This window comes from Rhipicephalus microplus, chromosome X (genome assembly GCF_043290135.1).
Source record: "Rhipicephalus microplus isolate Deutch F79 chromosome X, USDA_Rmic, whole genome shotgun sequence".
In the NCBI taxonomy this organism is placed as follows: Eukaryota; Metazoa; Arthropoda; class Arachnida; order Ixodida; family Ixodidae; genus Rhipicephalus; species Rhipicephalus microplus.
The window spans coordinates 329793958-329811408 of record NC_134710.1 but is presented as its reverse complement, the minus strand read 5'-3'; the positions used below and the strand labels follow the sequence as shown (position 1 = coordinate 329811408).

Genomic DNA, 17451 nt, shown 5'->3' with positions numbered 1-17451 from the left:
GCGACAGCTTTCTTTTTTTCCTCTCTTTGTTCGCGCGCTGCGTTGGAAGGAGAAGGGTCTTTACGTGGCAGGGACGGAAAAGGGAGAAGCGTGACAAGGGCGCATTGCAGATCGGCATTTGAGAAAGAGCAAACATTCCACCGCAGCTTTTTCTTTCCTTTTCATTTCCTTCGTGGGCAACATTGAGGTGTCGCAAGTGCTGCCGCGGGATCGGTGGGGTGCTGAGAGTATTTTCGGAGCGCGGTATCTTCGAATCAACCGTCGCAAGTGCTTGCGCGTTTGAATGACCGGGCATTTTTGCCCATTGGAATACACATAGCTTTGGCGGGACCTCATCGTGAGTTTGAATTAACAGAAGTTTGAATTAAGCATGTTTGAATTAATGAGATTCGACTGTAGTTCTGATGGAAGTGGGAAGGAAGAAAAGTGGACGAATAGATATGCCACCATCAGGGACTGAACCGGCAACCTTCGAATAACGCATCCGGTGCTCTATCGCTGATCTACGGTGGCGGTCATCCCTCAGTCCACTTTACAGGGTACATATATATGTACATTTAAACATCGGAGCGTCAGTCAGTGCAGCAAGTAGCCACCACGGTGAGTGTGGAACATCCTTCTTTTTTTTGACATCACGTAGCACATGATTTTATTATGAGCTAGCAGATGATGAATAATCCCTCGATACTACCTGAAGGAATCAATCAAGTCTACCAGAACGAGACCCTCGTGTGTGTTTTTTAAGCGTATAACCTTCATTCCTTTATAAAATGACAGCTTTTGTGCTGTCACTTCTGTGTTGTTAACACAAGTGCATCTAAAGATCAACCAAGGGATTATTGCAAAGCTTCAGGAACTTTCATGCACACAAATTATTGCCTACATGGGCATTTATCAAGCATCATATCTCCTTGCATTGTGATTTTTTTCTGGTTTTTAAGCTGCAGTTTAAAACTCGATGCAAGGACAAAATGAAAGAATCTGTTTCATGAAACTTTTGCTGGCACAGTTGTTATGTATTGATCTGCCATCGTAATGAGTCATGGCAGTGCAGATCATGATCGACGCAGCTCCCAAAACCAGCTCACTCGCTTCAAAGCTCACACAAAGAGTGAATTCAATCTTTTAAAGAAAAACACTCACAAAGAAATGAAGGCAAGAATAAAAGGAAAGGTTCCCGCTACACTTGTGAGATTACTCATGATATTTGCTGTTTTTTTTTTTACCGTTAGCCGCACTTGATCATATACAGTCGAATCTCATTAATTTGAACACACTTAATTCTAATTTCTAGTTAATTCGAACTCACGATGAGGTCCCGTCAAAGCTATGTGTATTGCAATGGGTGAAAACGCCGGGCAGCAATTCGAACGCACAAGCACTTGCGATGGTTAATTCAAACATACCGCACCGAAAATGCTCTCAGCACCCCGCCCAATCCTGCGGCGGCACCTGCGACACCTCAACGCTGCGAGCGAAAGAAATGAAAAGGAAAGAAAAGGCTGCAATAGAATGCTCTCTCTCAAATGTCGATCTGCGATGCACCCGTGTCGCGCTTCTCCCTTTTCTGTCCCTGCCACGTAAAGACCATTCTCCTTCCAACGCTGCTTGCGATGAGAAAGAGAAAAAAAAAAAAGAAAGCTGTCGCTGGGTTGAATGAATATGTGGTTGAAGGAAAGGAAAAAGGCACTATCTTCTGTAGCTCTTGCCGCTTGCGGAAGCACGGCTCTGCGCCTTGAGGCGGGGAGGGTCTCTCACACGCCAGTGCCACGCTTCCCCCTTTCCCGTCCCTTCCACGTAACCCTTCTCCTTTCAATGGAGTGCACAAAGAGAGCAAAAAAAAAAGTGCCATAGAGTGTTGGTTTTCTCTCAAATGCCGATCTGCTTCTCTCTGCTTGAAGACGTTCCTCTTTTCTCGTCACGTGCTGGCCATGCCGCGGCTGCGTAGAGGTGATACGCAGTCGTTGTTGTCGTCGTCTTTAGAGAGTATCGGCACTGGACATTTCCACGCGCTACTTCTCTTGCTAGGAGAATGCTGAAGCCGAAGTAGAAATGCTTCGCAAGCTGCGTGCGAAATTGCTCGACTCGCTGCAAGGCAAACGTGTGCAGAAGCGCATCACCGATTACTTCAATTAATAACGGATGTCCTGTGATTTGTGAATAAATCTAAGCCTTCTGAAACTTCCCCCTCGTGTGTTAGCTCAATGTACATGCGCCACTGCATGGAGAGCCCTTCGTTTATTTAGCTTTCATTAATTCAAACTTTTTTCATTTTGAACAAATTTTCGGGTCCTTTCGAGTTCGAACTATCAAAATTCGACTGTAGTTTTATTGTGCTTTGGTTTAGTTTGCTTGAAATGTTTATTCACAACCTACCGTGTGCATGTCTACAGGTAGCCCAAATCATCCAAGTGCTGGCATTGGCGCGCTGGGAGCGTCCAGATCCGCGCTTGTCGGACCTTTATGACCGTTTCCCAAGGGAGTGTATCTCATCCTTGTTGGACTCCCTGCTTTTGGGGGATGGGGTTGTCGGAAACCAGGGTTCCCAGGCAGTTGCCTCTGTGCCTACCACAGCTCCTCAGCTGGAAGAACTGGCACGTGCAGCATTCCTTGCATCAGAGGCACAACTAGCCACACTGGTGAGCAGTCCTGGTTCTTTATTTTGTGCTATTTTTTTCTGAATACAGATGTATTACTTTTTGATGAGTTGTTAATGAGTAAAACAGTATGTTCAAGGTATTCGTCAAAGTTCAAAACTTCCTTACAGAAATTAAATAGCCTAAATTACCAAGGAGCAATAGCATGTTCATGATAATTTAAAGTATGCTGAAGTTGCAGGTTGGAGCTTTGGCTTTCTCTGGTGGCAAGCTGTTGTTTTTCATCTAGTTTCATTTCTATTCATCATGTCATTGCTACACTTTAGTGAAGAACTACTAATATTGTTCCCTATGCTTTTCTTGGCTTTGCTATGGGTTGGCTTTATGTGGTTGTGTCTTGAAGAAACAGGCCCATTTCTCGATTCACCTCCTTGTTCAGTAACTTGCTGTTTGTAGTGGGCTCTTGAGATAGATGGGACAACATGGACTGGATGCAAGCAGCCATTTCAAGCGAGCGGTATTTTATTTATTTCAAAAAGACAAGTATGAAAACACTGTATGTCTGGCTAATACTAGAATGTCTATTCATCCACCTTGTTTACCAGAAATCATGGGAAAAAAAAGTGTGAAGTTTGGGCTGTATAGCTGTGACACACCAGAATGCAAAAAAAAAAAAAAAAAGAAAATAAGTTGGGGAACTTATGACTCAGAATGACTAAGTAAGTTTTAAAGGGCCAGTAAATAGCCCTGAGGTCCAAAAATTAAAAAAAAAAAAAGAGATATATGTGCAGTCTTTTTTTGTAAACATGTGCCGCAAGAATTTTGCGAATACGTGCTATATTAAGGAAGTTACAGGGGTTAGAACATCGGTCTAAGTTGGTTTTAAATTTTCGCGTGGCCTTGCCTTTCTCCCTTCCATGAAGGGGAAGGCGTAGCCCATCGTCGTGTCTCTGCCCACTTCAGCAACGTGACACCACGTCAGCGATTGATGTCATCGGCGAACTCGATCAGTCACAACGCATTTCGCTTGCTGCGAAGTTGAGCGAGGAGTGTACACATGCACACGACAACTGCGAGGCTGGTTCTTTCACCGCAGTGCCAAGAAACAAGGGGCAGTTTTGTAGCTGTGGGTGGGAACAGGAACTGATGTTGACTTCACTACTGATTTTCACTACTTGACTTCACTACTGATTTTCACACCTGATTTAGATCAATCGGCGAGCTGCTTCGGCGAGCTGCGTGCTATGTCACGTCGCCGATCGCCGAGTTGACATCACTGTACGTGCAAGGGGGTCGATCAGGCGTAGGAAAGATGCACGGGAATTGTTTTTCGAAATAGAGGCTCTGCGCGGTGCGCAGCGCTGTAATATTCAGGAAACGTGATCGCTGTGGTCGAATCTATGAATTTCCGAGCTTATATGGGGGTGTAAAAAAAAAAAAAAGTCGGAGCCTGTTTATTGGCCCTTTAAAAAGAATGCCTGATACAGGTATGTTTTTATGATTGAATTATAATGAACATAGTAATAATACACTCTAAAGCATGGCCAGAACAATCGCATAGAGTATACATTGTTGAAATAAATGTTTACTTGGTGTGGTGGTTTCCTTTGTGTAAGAGAAGGTCATCTGTAATTTATTACGTGCATAAATATATACACTATATTGTTTAAAAAGTGATTTGGCTAGCCTGTCTGCAAGGTCTGGATATTTACTCATTTTAGAACCATAAAAACCTTCATGCTTGACTTGCAGCTGAAGGTTTTTTTTTTATTCTGCCATACACATGCCTGAGGTGCCCAGGAATGACACGATGCACTTCTGTTGTCACTGTTCTGAGCATGCAAAATGTCTTTTTTTTAAATGACTTTTCTGATGTCGAATTCCAGTGGCGGAGTCAGATCAAGTTTTTCTGCTCCTTTTGGAGCAAGTGTGTTCTAATGACAGAGTGAGGGCGGGAGTGAAGTGTTCAAATGAGAGAGTCGGAGTGGACTCAGAGAGGATGACTTTGAGGAGCAGGAAAAGTTGCTCTACTGAAATCGGTGGAGTGGATCGGAACTGGGCGTGCCATACTTCCATGACGGTGACGAGACAGGGTGTTTGACCACTGTGTGAATGACCCCTAATCGCCCGCTTGGGGGTGCTGCCGCTGTCAAGTGTTTTTGCTGTAATGGTGGACGAAATGCCCGACTGGGCAAATCAGTTCGTTGCAGAGGGACAGCGACACTGAAACAACTGCGTACAAGCAGTAATTCAACAGAATTTGACAGTGGAATTAGCGGAATGGAATACTACACGCAAGGTATTCTGGGCAACTGAAGGATTCCACTTCTTCCTTGCTCCTTATATTTGCTCCGGCAGTGTGGATTGTGTTCCAATCGAGGATTTGGAGGTGTTGCTCTGCGCAAAAGTTGAGTGCTCGCTTGCAGAGTCCATCGGCTGCTCTAACTCCGCCATTGGAATTCAACATAAATAAAAATGGCTTGTCTTTATTAGTGCTTCTTTGAAAACTGATATGGAGTTCACAGGTTTCAGTTGAATACGCAATGAACCTTCCCTCATCCTATCTGAACCTATCGCAACATGGGCTATATTGCGATTATGTGATGGGAGATGACACTACATCGCCGATGTTAGGCTGTCGCTAATGCCGCGAACACAGTTTTATTGCCAATGCTATGAACACTTCCATGTTTTGTTTTAACTTTGTTAGCCAATAGCCAAGAATGCTCTAACAATCATGGAACTGAGTTCTCTTTACCTATCATGTCTTGTGATATAACAGGCAACTTTGACACACGATGCCACAATATTGTACAGAAATGATGCATAAGCTGAAAATTATTGAAGAAGTTGAAAACAGCATAAGGCTATGAAAAACCAGTTCGCCTAGGATTCCACAAATTTTGTTGGAAGACCATGCTGGTAAAGAAGGATAATTCAATGACTGGGAAAAACAGTCACCTTATGTGACACTGTCAGAGGAAATGGTGACAACAGTAAGGTTCAGAATCAGTATTTTCTGGTGGTCTATTTAGGAGATGGTACTTTAATGAGATGCTGCATGACGCATATAGCCAGCAGCTTGCTTGCTATCTTTGCACAAGACCGGAGTGCTGTTGGTGCACTGGGATGCATCAAATGTGAAGTCTCATAACGAGAAGCTACTGATATCAGGGCACATGAAAAGCATGTAAGAAGGTTGAACTGATAAGCCACTGGAAGGCACATATACTGTATGGTTTACAGATGTTTGTACATGCATTATAGAGAAGTTCGCATGAAATTTGTGCTATCACAAGAGCCTTTTACCAGTGCTGCTACTCATCCTGCATGAGACCAAACAAGACTTCTCATGCATCTATCGGCTCCCAGTCTTGTGTGGACTGTATGAGAAAATACTAGCAAGGAGGCGTCACCTCGTTGCAATTATACTGGCTGTTATCTCATATGAAAACAATGCCGTAGATACTGCCATGCCTGTGTCTACATTCACAAATGTGCTATGTAGCATCTACAACATTCGAAGAGTCGTCTGTAGGTGATGCTGTTGATGATCTCTTTGAAAGGAGCCTCTTTATGCTTGGCTCAAAAAATGTCTCTAAGAAACTCATTAATTTCTTTTTTTTTTTCAACTGAGAAAATAACACCTTAGCATATTGGGAGGTGTGGATTGCAGTACACAAAGTGTGCTAAATGTCACAAATAAAGCTTCATTGGCACTTACATTACACTGTTAATTTCGCATTCACTTTCTGCCACTTTTGGTTCCTGATCACTTGAAGGTATTGGCCTACAGTTTAAATATAGGCTCCTTACAATTATGCAAAAAGAAACGGTGCATTACAGATGCAATTTTCGTTGACTGGATTCTGAAATGCCCAGATTACTAATACGACACTTTAGGAGTTGTATGAAAGTGTTATACCTAGGGTCACACTGTATGTATATGTAGAATATCATAGGTATGCCATCTGTTTAACTTCTACATGCAGGAGTATTGATGAGGTGTGTATTTTGATTGTGACAGCTGAGGAGGCACTTGTTGTCATGAGCCTAGTTCTCCGCTAGCACTTCAGTATTCACTTTGCATTTTTGTATGGAATCATTGCTGTTTTCATGGGCTATTTGCATAATCTCTAAAATATATTTATTGGGAAGTTGGTAATTGTCTGGGATACATGAAACAGGGAGAGCTATTTTTATATTCCTGGGGCTGTTTTTGGAATTACATTGTAACACTACACAACACTTTTGTGTACCATAGTGCACTCCAAAAATGTCACCAATGCACAGCAGTGAGCACTTACAAAAATCACTGCCTCATTGATTCTCTTTATTTCTTTTCTTTATTTAAAATATGGAAGACTGTTGCTAGTAAGCAGACCTGTGGTTCTCGTGTGCTCATACATGGACAGCTAGCAAGTGTAAATGGTAGTGTGTCTTCATACAATGTACACATCAAATAATAATTTGTTTTTACTTTTTATTCTATAGGTGTCATTTTTACGAAATGTAACATGGCCACTGTGTGAGAGCAATCATCAGAAAACCCTTAACTCTCTACTTGAGCCGCTACCATTGTCTACGGATTCATCCAAACAGACAGCAGCAAAAGGTAAGAAGACATGTGGCCCTTGGTAGGGGCACTCTTCAGGCTGTTTTCTAAAATTCATAGTTCTTGCTAAGCCCTGCCAAAAGTGGGCAGGTAATCCGTGTATTAACACTAGGGGTAGATAAGATGCACCGCCAGAGGAGGCGACCAACGAAAAAGGGAAAAGTGAAGAATAAATTGCCGCTTTCTTGCATGCCACATATGGATTGAGTTAAAGTTCAGGTGGTTCGGCGGTCGGCTCGCGATGCCCGGCCGTACACACACAAGAAGGTACATACAACCCGCTCCAGCTTTAGGAAAACATTGGCCATGATACAAAGCTAAATGTGCCCTCCCCCCTTTCTTCATCTCGTCTCCCCCTTCTTGCAGAAAATCGTATAACCAGTAATACTCGAAATAAATGAATGGGTATTCCTTAACAAATGGACAAATAAAAGCATAAACAAAAGGATAAAAAACATGAAAAAAAAAATAAAAACTAATAATACTGACATGCGCTGATTGTTGCACGTAGCATCGAATTCGTTTATTTTCATGCCCTAGATTGATCATGCTATGTGTGTGAATTCATGTATGCATAAATAAATAAATTGATTAATTCACTTTCTCTGTTCTATGAGACTTCGCGGAGGCACGTCGGTTGCCCAGGGCTCTCGTTGATTCTGTGGACAAGAGATCTGAATTTCTTTATGAAGTATGACTCCCGCTGTTCGCGCTCCCGTGTGTTCTGGAAGCCGGATTGTAGGAGTATGACACTTATGCGCTCGAAAGAGTGACGAGGCAGTTTGATGTATTTGGAGAACGGCAAATTAAGGAGGCCCTTTACGTGTGCCTTGTGGTTGTTGAAGCGCAAACGGAACGCAATTTCTGTCTGTCTAATATATTCCTGTTTGCACACTTCACAGCGAATTTTGTGTACTACATTGGCCGAGTCACAGTTAAGGTCGTCTTTTATTTTGCACACAAAGTTTTAACAAGATGCTTTGGCTGTATCGGTGGTCACCATGTGTGTGCACACCCTGCAGCGAGGTTTGCCGCACGGTCTACAGCCCTGATAGTGGTCGGATTTGTGTGTTTTCGTTCTGGCCAGTAAGTCTCTCAGGTTTTTATATCTTTGGTAAACCACCTTGGGTGGAGTCTAAAAAACGGCAGAGAGGTGACTACTCTGTTTAAGTAAGTTGAAATGGTGGTTTAGTATAGAGTTCACCTGGGGGGCGGCAGCGGAGTATGAGAGGATTAAATTTGCCGCTGACGTTATATCTTTATTTCAGTCTTTTTCTTTCTTTGTTACTTCTTGGTCCAAAGAGCGAGCGTGCTCAATGGCATTGTCAATTATCTTTTTCGGGGTACTTTTGACGCAAGAAGGCTGCTCTCAATTCCTGTGTGTGGGTGTCGAATTGAATAATTTCAGAGCAAATTCTTCTGGACCTGTGGGCTTGAGAGTGAAATATATATATTGTAACGAATCTGAATGACGGACGCTCTGCTGTCATCGAAGAAGACGATGATGATCAATGGCTGCAGTAGTAGCTCGCGCACGCCGCTCGCTGGTAGCCAGACCTGCCTCATAAAGCACCTTTCGCCAAGCTGCGTCTGAAGCTTTCTCGACGTACGACACCTATATTTTAAGTGGTGGAGGAGCCAGGGTTCTCATCAACCTGGAACTTCGCAATAGGACGCTACCCTCAGCATTCACCATGACTGCTCCTGGCCCTTCTCAAGCTGCCCCATCACCAACCGTATACTGTACTGGCGTGCCTCGGCAACGCGACCCACCAATTTTTCGCGGCAACGACGAACATGACGTCGAGGACTGGCTCAACGAGTACGAAATCGTAAGCGCTTCCAACAAATGGAACGCCTGCGACCAGCTTACGAACGTGCGCTTTTACCTCGCTGATGTGGCCAGCCTCTGGTTCAAAAACCACAAAGGCGAAATCACCAACTGGTCCACCTTCAAGACCACCATCGCCGCGGTCTTCGGTCGTCCCGCCGTGCACCGGCTTCGCACGGAACTGCGTCTGCGTAGTCGAGTCCAGCGCAGGAACGAGACTTATACAAGTTACATCGAAGATGTCTTGTCTCTTTGCAAGCACGTCGATGCATCTCTAACCGAACACGACAAAATCAAGCACATCATCAAAGGAGTTGACGACGATACCTTCCAGATGCTCGTCGCTGGGAACCCACAGACTGTCACCGACGTTGTCCAGCTCTGTCAGGAGTATGACGAGTTGCGTAAGCAGCGTGTCTCGATGCGCAGGGCCGCTGAAGATACAGCTGAAGTTTCTGCCCTCGCGCACGACGTGGCTACGGATCACACCGTCTTACTGCCCCACATGAAACAATTCATCCGTGAAGAAGTTGCGTGTCAACTTTCTCTTGTGGCCGAAGCATTCGAGCCAGTGACCTATTTTCGAAGACTCGATGTATCCAGACAAGCCATTTCTACCTACTTATGCCATTACTCCCACAACTGACGCCAATGACCCTATGGATGTATTCCGCAAGTCCAGTGATTGCCACCTCACGTCTGGGCAGTAGGAACAACTGATTAAGCTCCTCCAGCGTTTTCAAGCCCCCTTTGACCACAATCAGCCTTCCTTAGGTCGAGCGTCATCTGTTGTTCACCGCATAGATGCCGGTCAAAAGACACCATTACAACAGCCTCCATATCGTGTGTCAACTGCCGAACACCGTGTCATCAATGAACAGGTCAACGATATGCTGAAACGTGGCGTAATCGAACCGTCAAGCAGTCCCTCGGCCTCTCCAGTGGTACTGGTGAAAAAGAAGGACGGATCCATCAGGTTCTGCGTGGACTACCGATGCCTCAACCGAATCACATGCTAGGATGTGTATCTGCTCCCACACATTGACGATGCCTTGGATTGCCTACAGGGAGCCGAATTTTTCTCTTCTTTAGATCTGCAGTCTGGATACTGGCAGGTACCCATGGCAGAGGCCGATCGCGAGAAAACAGCTTTTATCACGCCTGACGGGCTGTACGAATTCACAGTCATGCCCTTCGGCCTCTGCAACACGCCAGCTACTTTCGAGCGAATGATGGATGCTATCTTTCGAGGCCTCAAATGGAACGTTTGCTTTTGCTATTTAGATGACATTGTCGTCTTTTCAACTGATTTCACAACCCATGTAACCCGCCTCGAGAAAGTCCTCGCTTGTCTCTCCGCCGCGAAGCTGCAACTGAACCTATAGAAGTGCCATTTCGCCGCTCGAAAGCTTACGATCCTTGGCCACGTGGTTTCAAAGGACGGAATTCTTCCTGACTTTGCCAAAGTTACAATTGTTTCAGCATTTCCCAAACCGACCACCATGAAACAGCTCCGAAGTTTCATAGGCCTTTGCTCCTATTTCCGGCGCTTCGTCCGCAATTTCGCGACGATCATCGCTCCTTCGACCAAGCTCCTCGCCGGCTCTAGGGACCTTTAAGTCTGGTCTGCCACCTGTGACGATTCTTTCAATGAATTGCGCTGCGTCCTCACGTCGCCGCTTATTCTGCGACACTACGATCCATCGGCACCCACAGAGATCCACACTGACGCTAGTGGTGTCGGGCTAGGCGCTATTCTTGTGCAGCAGAAAGACGGCTTCCAAGAGTACGTGGTTGCCTACGCAAGCCGAACTCTTAGCAAAGCCGAAACCAACTATTCCGTCACTGAAAAGGAATGCCTTGCGATTATTTGGGCGATAGAGAAATTTCGACCTTACGTGTACGGGCACCCTTTTGACGTCGTGGCTGACCACCACGCGCTCTGCTGGTTGTCGTCACTGAAGGATCCAAGTGGTCGCCTCGCCCGATAAGCGTTACGCCTTCAAGAATATGACATTCACGTGGTCTATCGCTCCGGTCGGAAACATTCGGACGCAGACGTCCTCTCCCGTTCGCCCCTACCCCCGGACCCTGCCTGCTGCATAAGTCTCATCTGTGATGCCACTCCCGTCACCATCGCCGACATGCCATCTGAGCAACACAAGGACCCTTGAGTTGCTTCGATTTTAGACATCCTGGCTGAGCGGACAGCTTCTCTCCCTACTTGCACGTTGCGCTGGCAAGTCGAACACTTCATCATTCGCGACGACATGCTGTACCAATGCAACTACGCTCCCGGTGGACGTCAGTGGCTACTCGTGATTCCACGTCATCTGCGATCCGAAATTTGTTCCACGTTTCATGACGATCCCAAATGTGGCCACGCAGGTTTCCTGAAGACTTACCCCCGAATGCAGAGATGTTACTTGGCTCGCGACTTCAACTTAACTTGAGCAAGTCGGCGCGAAGCAAGCAGCGGACTTCAAAACGCCCAAGTCAGCCTTCGCGTTTCATAGATGCTCAGGCTGTCTTGCTTGCTCAAGTCAAGAACGAGCTTTAAAGCAGAAACACGCTGCTCGTCTGCTAACGAGGGTAATAATGAAGTTGTTCGCGTAAGGCACGCATTACACCAAAAAAAGACCATACGTTTTGAAATAACTATAATAACGAAGGGCCACAAGCATATTCTTGCCATTTTACGGCTAACGATCGGCACGTGGTGCCTGCCACCACAGCGATGCGCAGTGTTGCTTCTGTAAAGCGTTCGTTTCCCGCTGGTTTTAGGGGCCACACAAATGCGGCGCGTTTCTCCACGGTTGCTTGTTTGGAGGCGAAACAAGCATCGCGTTGGGTTCTTTCGACTTTTTTTTTTTCTCAATCGAACACCATGGCATGTATTTGTTCTGACCTGGCTCACGAGGTGACGTGATTTTCACGGTATTTGCCTCTGTTCGCCTGTGTGCATGCCTGTAATGGGCTAGGTCGCAGTTATTATGAAAAAAAAAAAAAACAAGTTCTGGGAACAAATGTGATTCGTATCCTTTTGTTGAGCTTGGTAAACAAGAGAAAAAGCGGGGGTCAGGACATTGCCCTCAGCAGAATTCTGTCTCGCGGGGTGCAGCAATGTATCGCTGCATGATGGTGATGTGGATAAAAAAAACCCGTGATAGGGGCACCACTTTTTTATGTGTGTGTTATTTTACGTAGCGTTGTGCTACAAGCGATGCCTTTCTGAGCGAGAAACAGCGCCCTAGACGGGACGAAAGGATAGACGAGGCACACGGACACAGCACTGAGTCGATTTTTTTTTTTTTTACCGAAAGAGACGGAAAATGTCGTCGTGTTATATAAAAACAGAAATAGCCTTTGCGGTTACGGAACACTTCGGCGTTGTCGACACCGGGGCTATTAATACGCACGTGTGTGTAGTCGACACAACCTGTAACGCAAGGGAACTCAGCCACTTCATAACAGTCCGTCGACTGCGGAAAGCGCACCAGCATCGCGTACAGGTGCTTTGCGATGAGTAGCGTAACTTTTCCGACTGCACGGCACACTGTCGACTACGGAATGCGGACGAAATTTCCGGTGACTGGTTGGTATGTGCCAGCGCTGTAAAACCTGAGAGCCATCAGTAGCTGTAACACTGGATGCACGGGCTGTCTCCGGTTGTCCCCACTTTCACGGAGCGGCAACATAACGAGCAGCTGCCCCACGGCGTTTTTCATGAATCTGTACCTAGCGTGGAATTGTTGCTCGTCGTACAACTCCATCGGATTTCCTTGGTCACGTAAAGCGGTTCCAAGAATCTTCGGCAGGCAGTGCGCCTCAAAAAATGCTACGCTTATGGCGAGGCAAGCAAACTCAAAAGCGGCCACCTTTCACGCGACGTCCATTCGAGAGGCGGCCATGTTGGAATAACGCGTGAAGTCGCTTTCAAGCTAGCCCCGCAGCTGACTTGAAACTTGTCCTGACTTCGACCGAGCCAAGTCGCCTTCAAGTCATCCGCAAGTTCGAGAACGATTTATGGCGATCGGCAAGACTGTCTTGAGTCAAGAACGAGTCAAGTACGAGTCAAGTAACATCTCTGCATTCGGGGGTTATTCTCGCATACGGCTCTAATATTACTGGCGTGGCATGTACCGTTTTATTCGACTGTAGGTTCGGGCCTGCTCGGCGTGCCAGAGACAAAAGACTCCCCCTCATCACGCCAGCGGTACCTTATTACCTTTACCATGCCCCTCTTGACCGTTTGACCGTGTCGGCATTGATATCTATGGTCCCCTTCCCAACACTGCAGATGGTAACCGCTGGATCATAGTTGCCGTCGACCACCTCACGCGGTATCATCATTATCCCTTCCTTCATCTATAGCAAAAGGCGTTGCGACTTTCGTTCTTCACAACGTCACGGAGCACCTCGAGAGTTACTGAGTGATCGTGGTCGCGTATTCTTGTCAGACGTCATCACAGCATTGCTGCGTGAGTGCCCCGTCGTTCACCGCACTACAAGCACCTATTATCCCCAGACGAATGGAATGACGGAGCGCTTCAACCGCACCCTCGCTGACGTGCTGTCCATGTCAGACCACTCCAGTTGGGACCGAGTGCTCCCGTTTATCACAGTTGCCTATAATACCGCCATTCAAAGCACTACTGGGTTCTCTCCTTTTTTCCTCCTTTACGGATGCGAACCTTCTTGCACTATGGGCATCATTGTTTTGTGCCTGACTTCTCGGAGTCCACGACTCTGTCCGAAGCCGCTACATACGCTGAATAATGCCGCCAACTGGCAAGATCATTCACAACACAAGACCATGGACGCCAAAAGCACCACCATGACGCATCAATTAACACTACTTCCTACGATCCAAGTTCGCTCGTCTGGCTGCATGTCCCCTCTACTACACCTGGCCTTTCTACCAAGTGGGTCCCCAAGTATCGTGGTCCATATTGTATACTGCATAAAACGTCACGGGTCAATTACCTCATCGAGCCACTGGAATCATCTTCTGACGAACGTCGTCGTGGCCAGGAAATTGTCCACATCTCGAGACTTAAGCACTACTACGACCCTCCCGTGTTTACTTGTCCATAGGTCGCCAGGATAGCTCCTTATTTCGCGGGGAGTAATTGTAATGAATCTGAATGACAGACGCTCTGCTGCTATCGAAGAAGATGATGATAATCGGTGGCTGCAGTAGTAGCTCGCACACGTCGCTCGCTATTAGCCAGACCTGCCTCATAAAGCACCTTTCGCCAAGCTGCGTCTGAAGCTTTCTCGACGTACAACACCTCTATTTTAATATATATATATGTGTATATATATATATATATATATATATATATATATATACACACACACACACACACACACACACACACACACACACACACACACACACACACACACACACACACACACACACACACACACACACACACACACACACACACACACACACACACACACACACACACACACACACACACACACACACACACACACACACACACACACACACACACACACACACACACACACACACACACACACACACACACACACACACACACACACACACACACACACACACACACACACACACACACACACACACACACACACACACACACACACACACACACACACACACACACACACACACACACACCTAGTTGGTTTTAAGCAAAAGTTCGTTTTATGTGAGGCCGTTATATATGGGCTCTACTGTATTCCCACACCACCACCAATAACTGCTAGTATTTATAGTTCATTAGAACTGATACTTCTACGTGACTGTTGGAGCAAGCACACAGTTATTTCTGGTAACTGCAGTTCTGTGGCATTAACCCTTGAAGGCCGAAAGATAAAGTGAATGCATCAAGTACATGTTTGTAAGAAAATTCGTGATGAGACCAGCTTGTCCACTACTGGTTGTTCACGCGGGCCTGAAGATGATTTGAACATTTGTTCATGCTTTACTCTTTTTCCAGATGGTGCATGTGTGTGTTCTGCTTGTTTGAATATAACAGCAGATATCGTTAGGAGTTGAGTAAATTTGAGAGCAGCGATTTAATCTTATTGCTAGCAACCTATGTACAGTCGGATCTCATTAATTCAAGCACGCTTAATTTGAACTTCCAGTTAATTCGAACTCGCGCTGTGGTTTAGTCAAAGCTATGTGTATTCCAATGGGCGAAAATTCCCTGTAATTCGAACATACCACACTCCAAAAATGCTCTCAGTACCACACCCAATCTCGCGACAGCACCTCCGACATCTCAACGCTGCGCAGGAAGGAGGAAAAGAAGAAAAGGAAAGAAAAGGCTGCGGCGGTGTGTTTGCTCTCCCTCAAATGTCGATCTGCGATGCGCCTGTGTCACGCTTCTTTTTTTTTTCTCTCCCTGCCACTTAGAGACCCTTCTCCTCTCAATGCCATGCACGAAGAGAGAGAGAGAGAGAGAGAGAAAAAGAAAGAAAGCTGTCGCGGAGTGTTGGCTCTCTCTCTAAAATGCCGATCTGCATTGGGCCGGTGCCACGTTTCCCCTTTCTCGTCCCTGCCATGTAACATAGAGACCCTTGTCCTTCCAACGCCGCGTGCAAGGAGAGAAAAAAAAAAAAAAAAAAATGCCACGGAGTGTTCGTTCTCTCTCAAATGCCGATCTGCTCCTCCCCCGCGAGGAGACGCTGCTCCTTCCGTGTCATGTGCTGGCCACGCTCCGGCTGCGAAGCAGAGTGTAGCAGCAGAGACGCAGTCATTGCCGTCGTCTTTAGAAAGTGTTGGCGCTGTACTTACCCGTGCGCTACTTCTGCCAGGAGAACGCTGAAGCCGAAGTTAAAATGCTTTGCAAACTGCGTGCGAAATCGATTGATTCGCTGCAAGGCAAACATGTCCCTATGTGCATTACCGATTACTTCAATTAATGACTGATGTCCTGTGATTTGTCAATAAATGTAAGTCTTCTGAAGCTTCCCTCTCGTGTGTTAGCTCAACGCACATGCGCCAACGGCATGGTGAGCCCTCTGTTCATTTAGCTTCCATTAACTTGAACTTCTTTTAATTCGAACAAATTTTCGGGCCCCTTCATGTTCGAATCATTGAGATTCGACTGTATCTAGGTTGTCTCTAGCTGTTACTTTGTTACATGGAGGTCGCAAATACATGTGCTTCTATGGAGCAATGGCGGGGAATAGAAAAAGAATAACAGCATATTCATGGGGTGAATGATGGAGAGCGGGGCAAGAGCGTGCCATTAGCCGTGCTGAAATGAGATGAAGTGGGGTGAACCTGAGAGTTCAGCCTCTTTGACTGCTAGTGATTTTGTACTGGCTTTCGGCAAAACTGGAAAGCTTACCTATTTGCAGAGAAACACAACCTTATTATGGTAAAAAATTATTTTTAATATTGAACAGCAGTTTCTGTAAGTATTTCTGGGTGGAATGGTAAAGAAAAAATGGCAGTTTTGAGACTTTGTTTTTTTAATGTGCGAGTTACCTTCAACTGCCATCGAATGGTAATTGTTTCCAATAAACCCTCTTTTTATTTACTGTCAAAATATTTTTTTTAGTAAACACCACTTTGCTGTGTGAGATCTTGAAGTGGCGAGCGCCACGCTTTCGGAGTGAACGGACACGGCAGATGCGGTCGGTACAAATAAAACAACACATATTTATTTACCTACTTTTAGAACGACGATATCGTCAGCCAAATTATTATATATAAATCAATTGTAATCAACCCGGTAAAACAGCCTTACACAAAATTACACAGCAGGTAACAACACAACAAACACAAGAGCATGCAAAAGGCGCCGTCGCCAACGCTTGACTCACCACGCGGGCCTCGGCAGACGGCCTGCGGTGCCGTGCACCGGGGACACACCGCGAGAGACAACCGTTCGCGCCAAACGCCACGTCCAGAAGAGACTCGCTCAACTCCCTCTGCTACCTGGGGTCATTGCCGGCGCTGCCGATCTAACAACCATGATGATGATAGCGGTGATCTACGCTCGCGAACACAATGCCACCTACCGCTCAATAGTTGTGACCCCGAAATACGGCTTCTGTGTGAGACACGTGTGCCACACGGCCCAAACTACTTTACGAGGGGTGTCAGCACCCCCACAACTGGCAAACTTTTCACCTGTTATTCTCCAATATTATCATCAAAATCGTTTAAATGCACACCTAAAAAAATTCTAGCTGTTTATTGAAAGTTCTCACAAATTTTTATATTGTAGTGGAGGGTTAAGGTGCTTTTTCTTATTGTATGTCTGGGTTCATTTAACACTGCACATGTTAGCCAGCTGCCCCGCCGTGGTGGTCTAGTGGCTAAGGTACTCGGCTGCTGACCCGCAGGTCGCGGGTTCGAATCTTGGCTGCGGCGGCTGAATTTCCAATGGAGG

General features: G+C 46.0%; 1 protein-coding gene across 1 annotated transcript in view; it reads left to right on the top strand.

Annotated features, from left to right (window-relative positions):
• Window positions 1–17451, top strand: part of Gapvd1 (GTPase activating protein and VPS9 domains 1) — a 148024-nt gene that overhangs the window by 32705 nt on the left and 97868 nt on the right. Inside the window, exons 5-6 of the mRNA XM_037413633.2 lie at window positions 2394–2639; window positions 7092–7212. Coding sequence (XP_037269530.2) covers window positions 2394–2639; window positions 7092–7212 — 367 coding nt within the window. The remainder of the gene's footprint in view (window positions 1–2393; window positions 2640–7091; window positions 7213–17451) is intronic.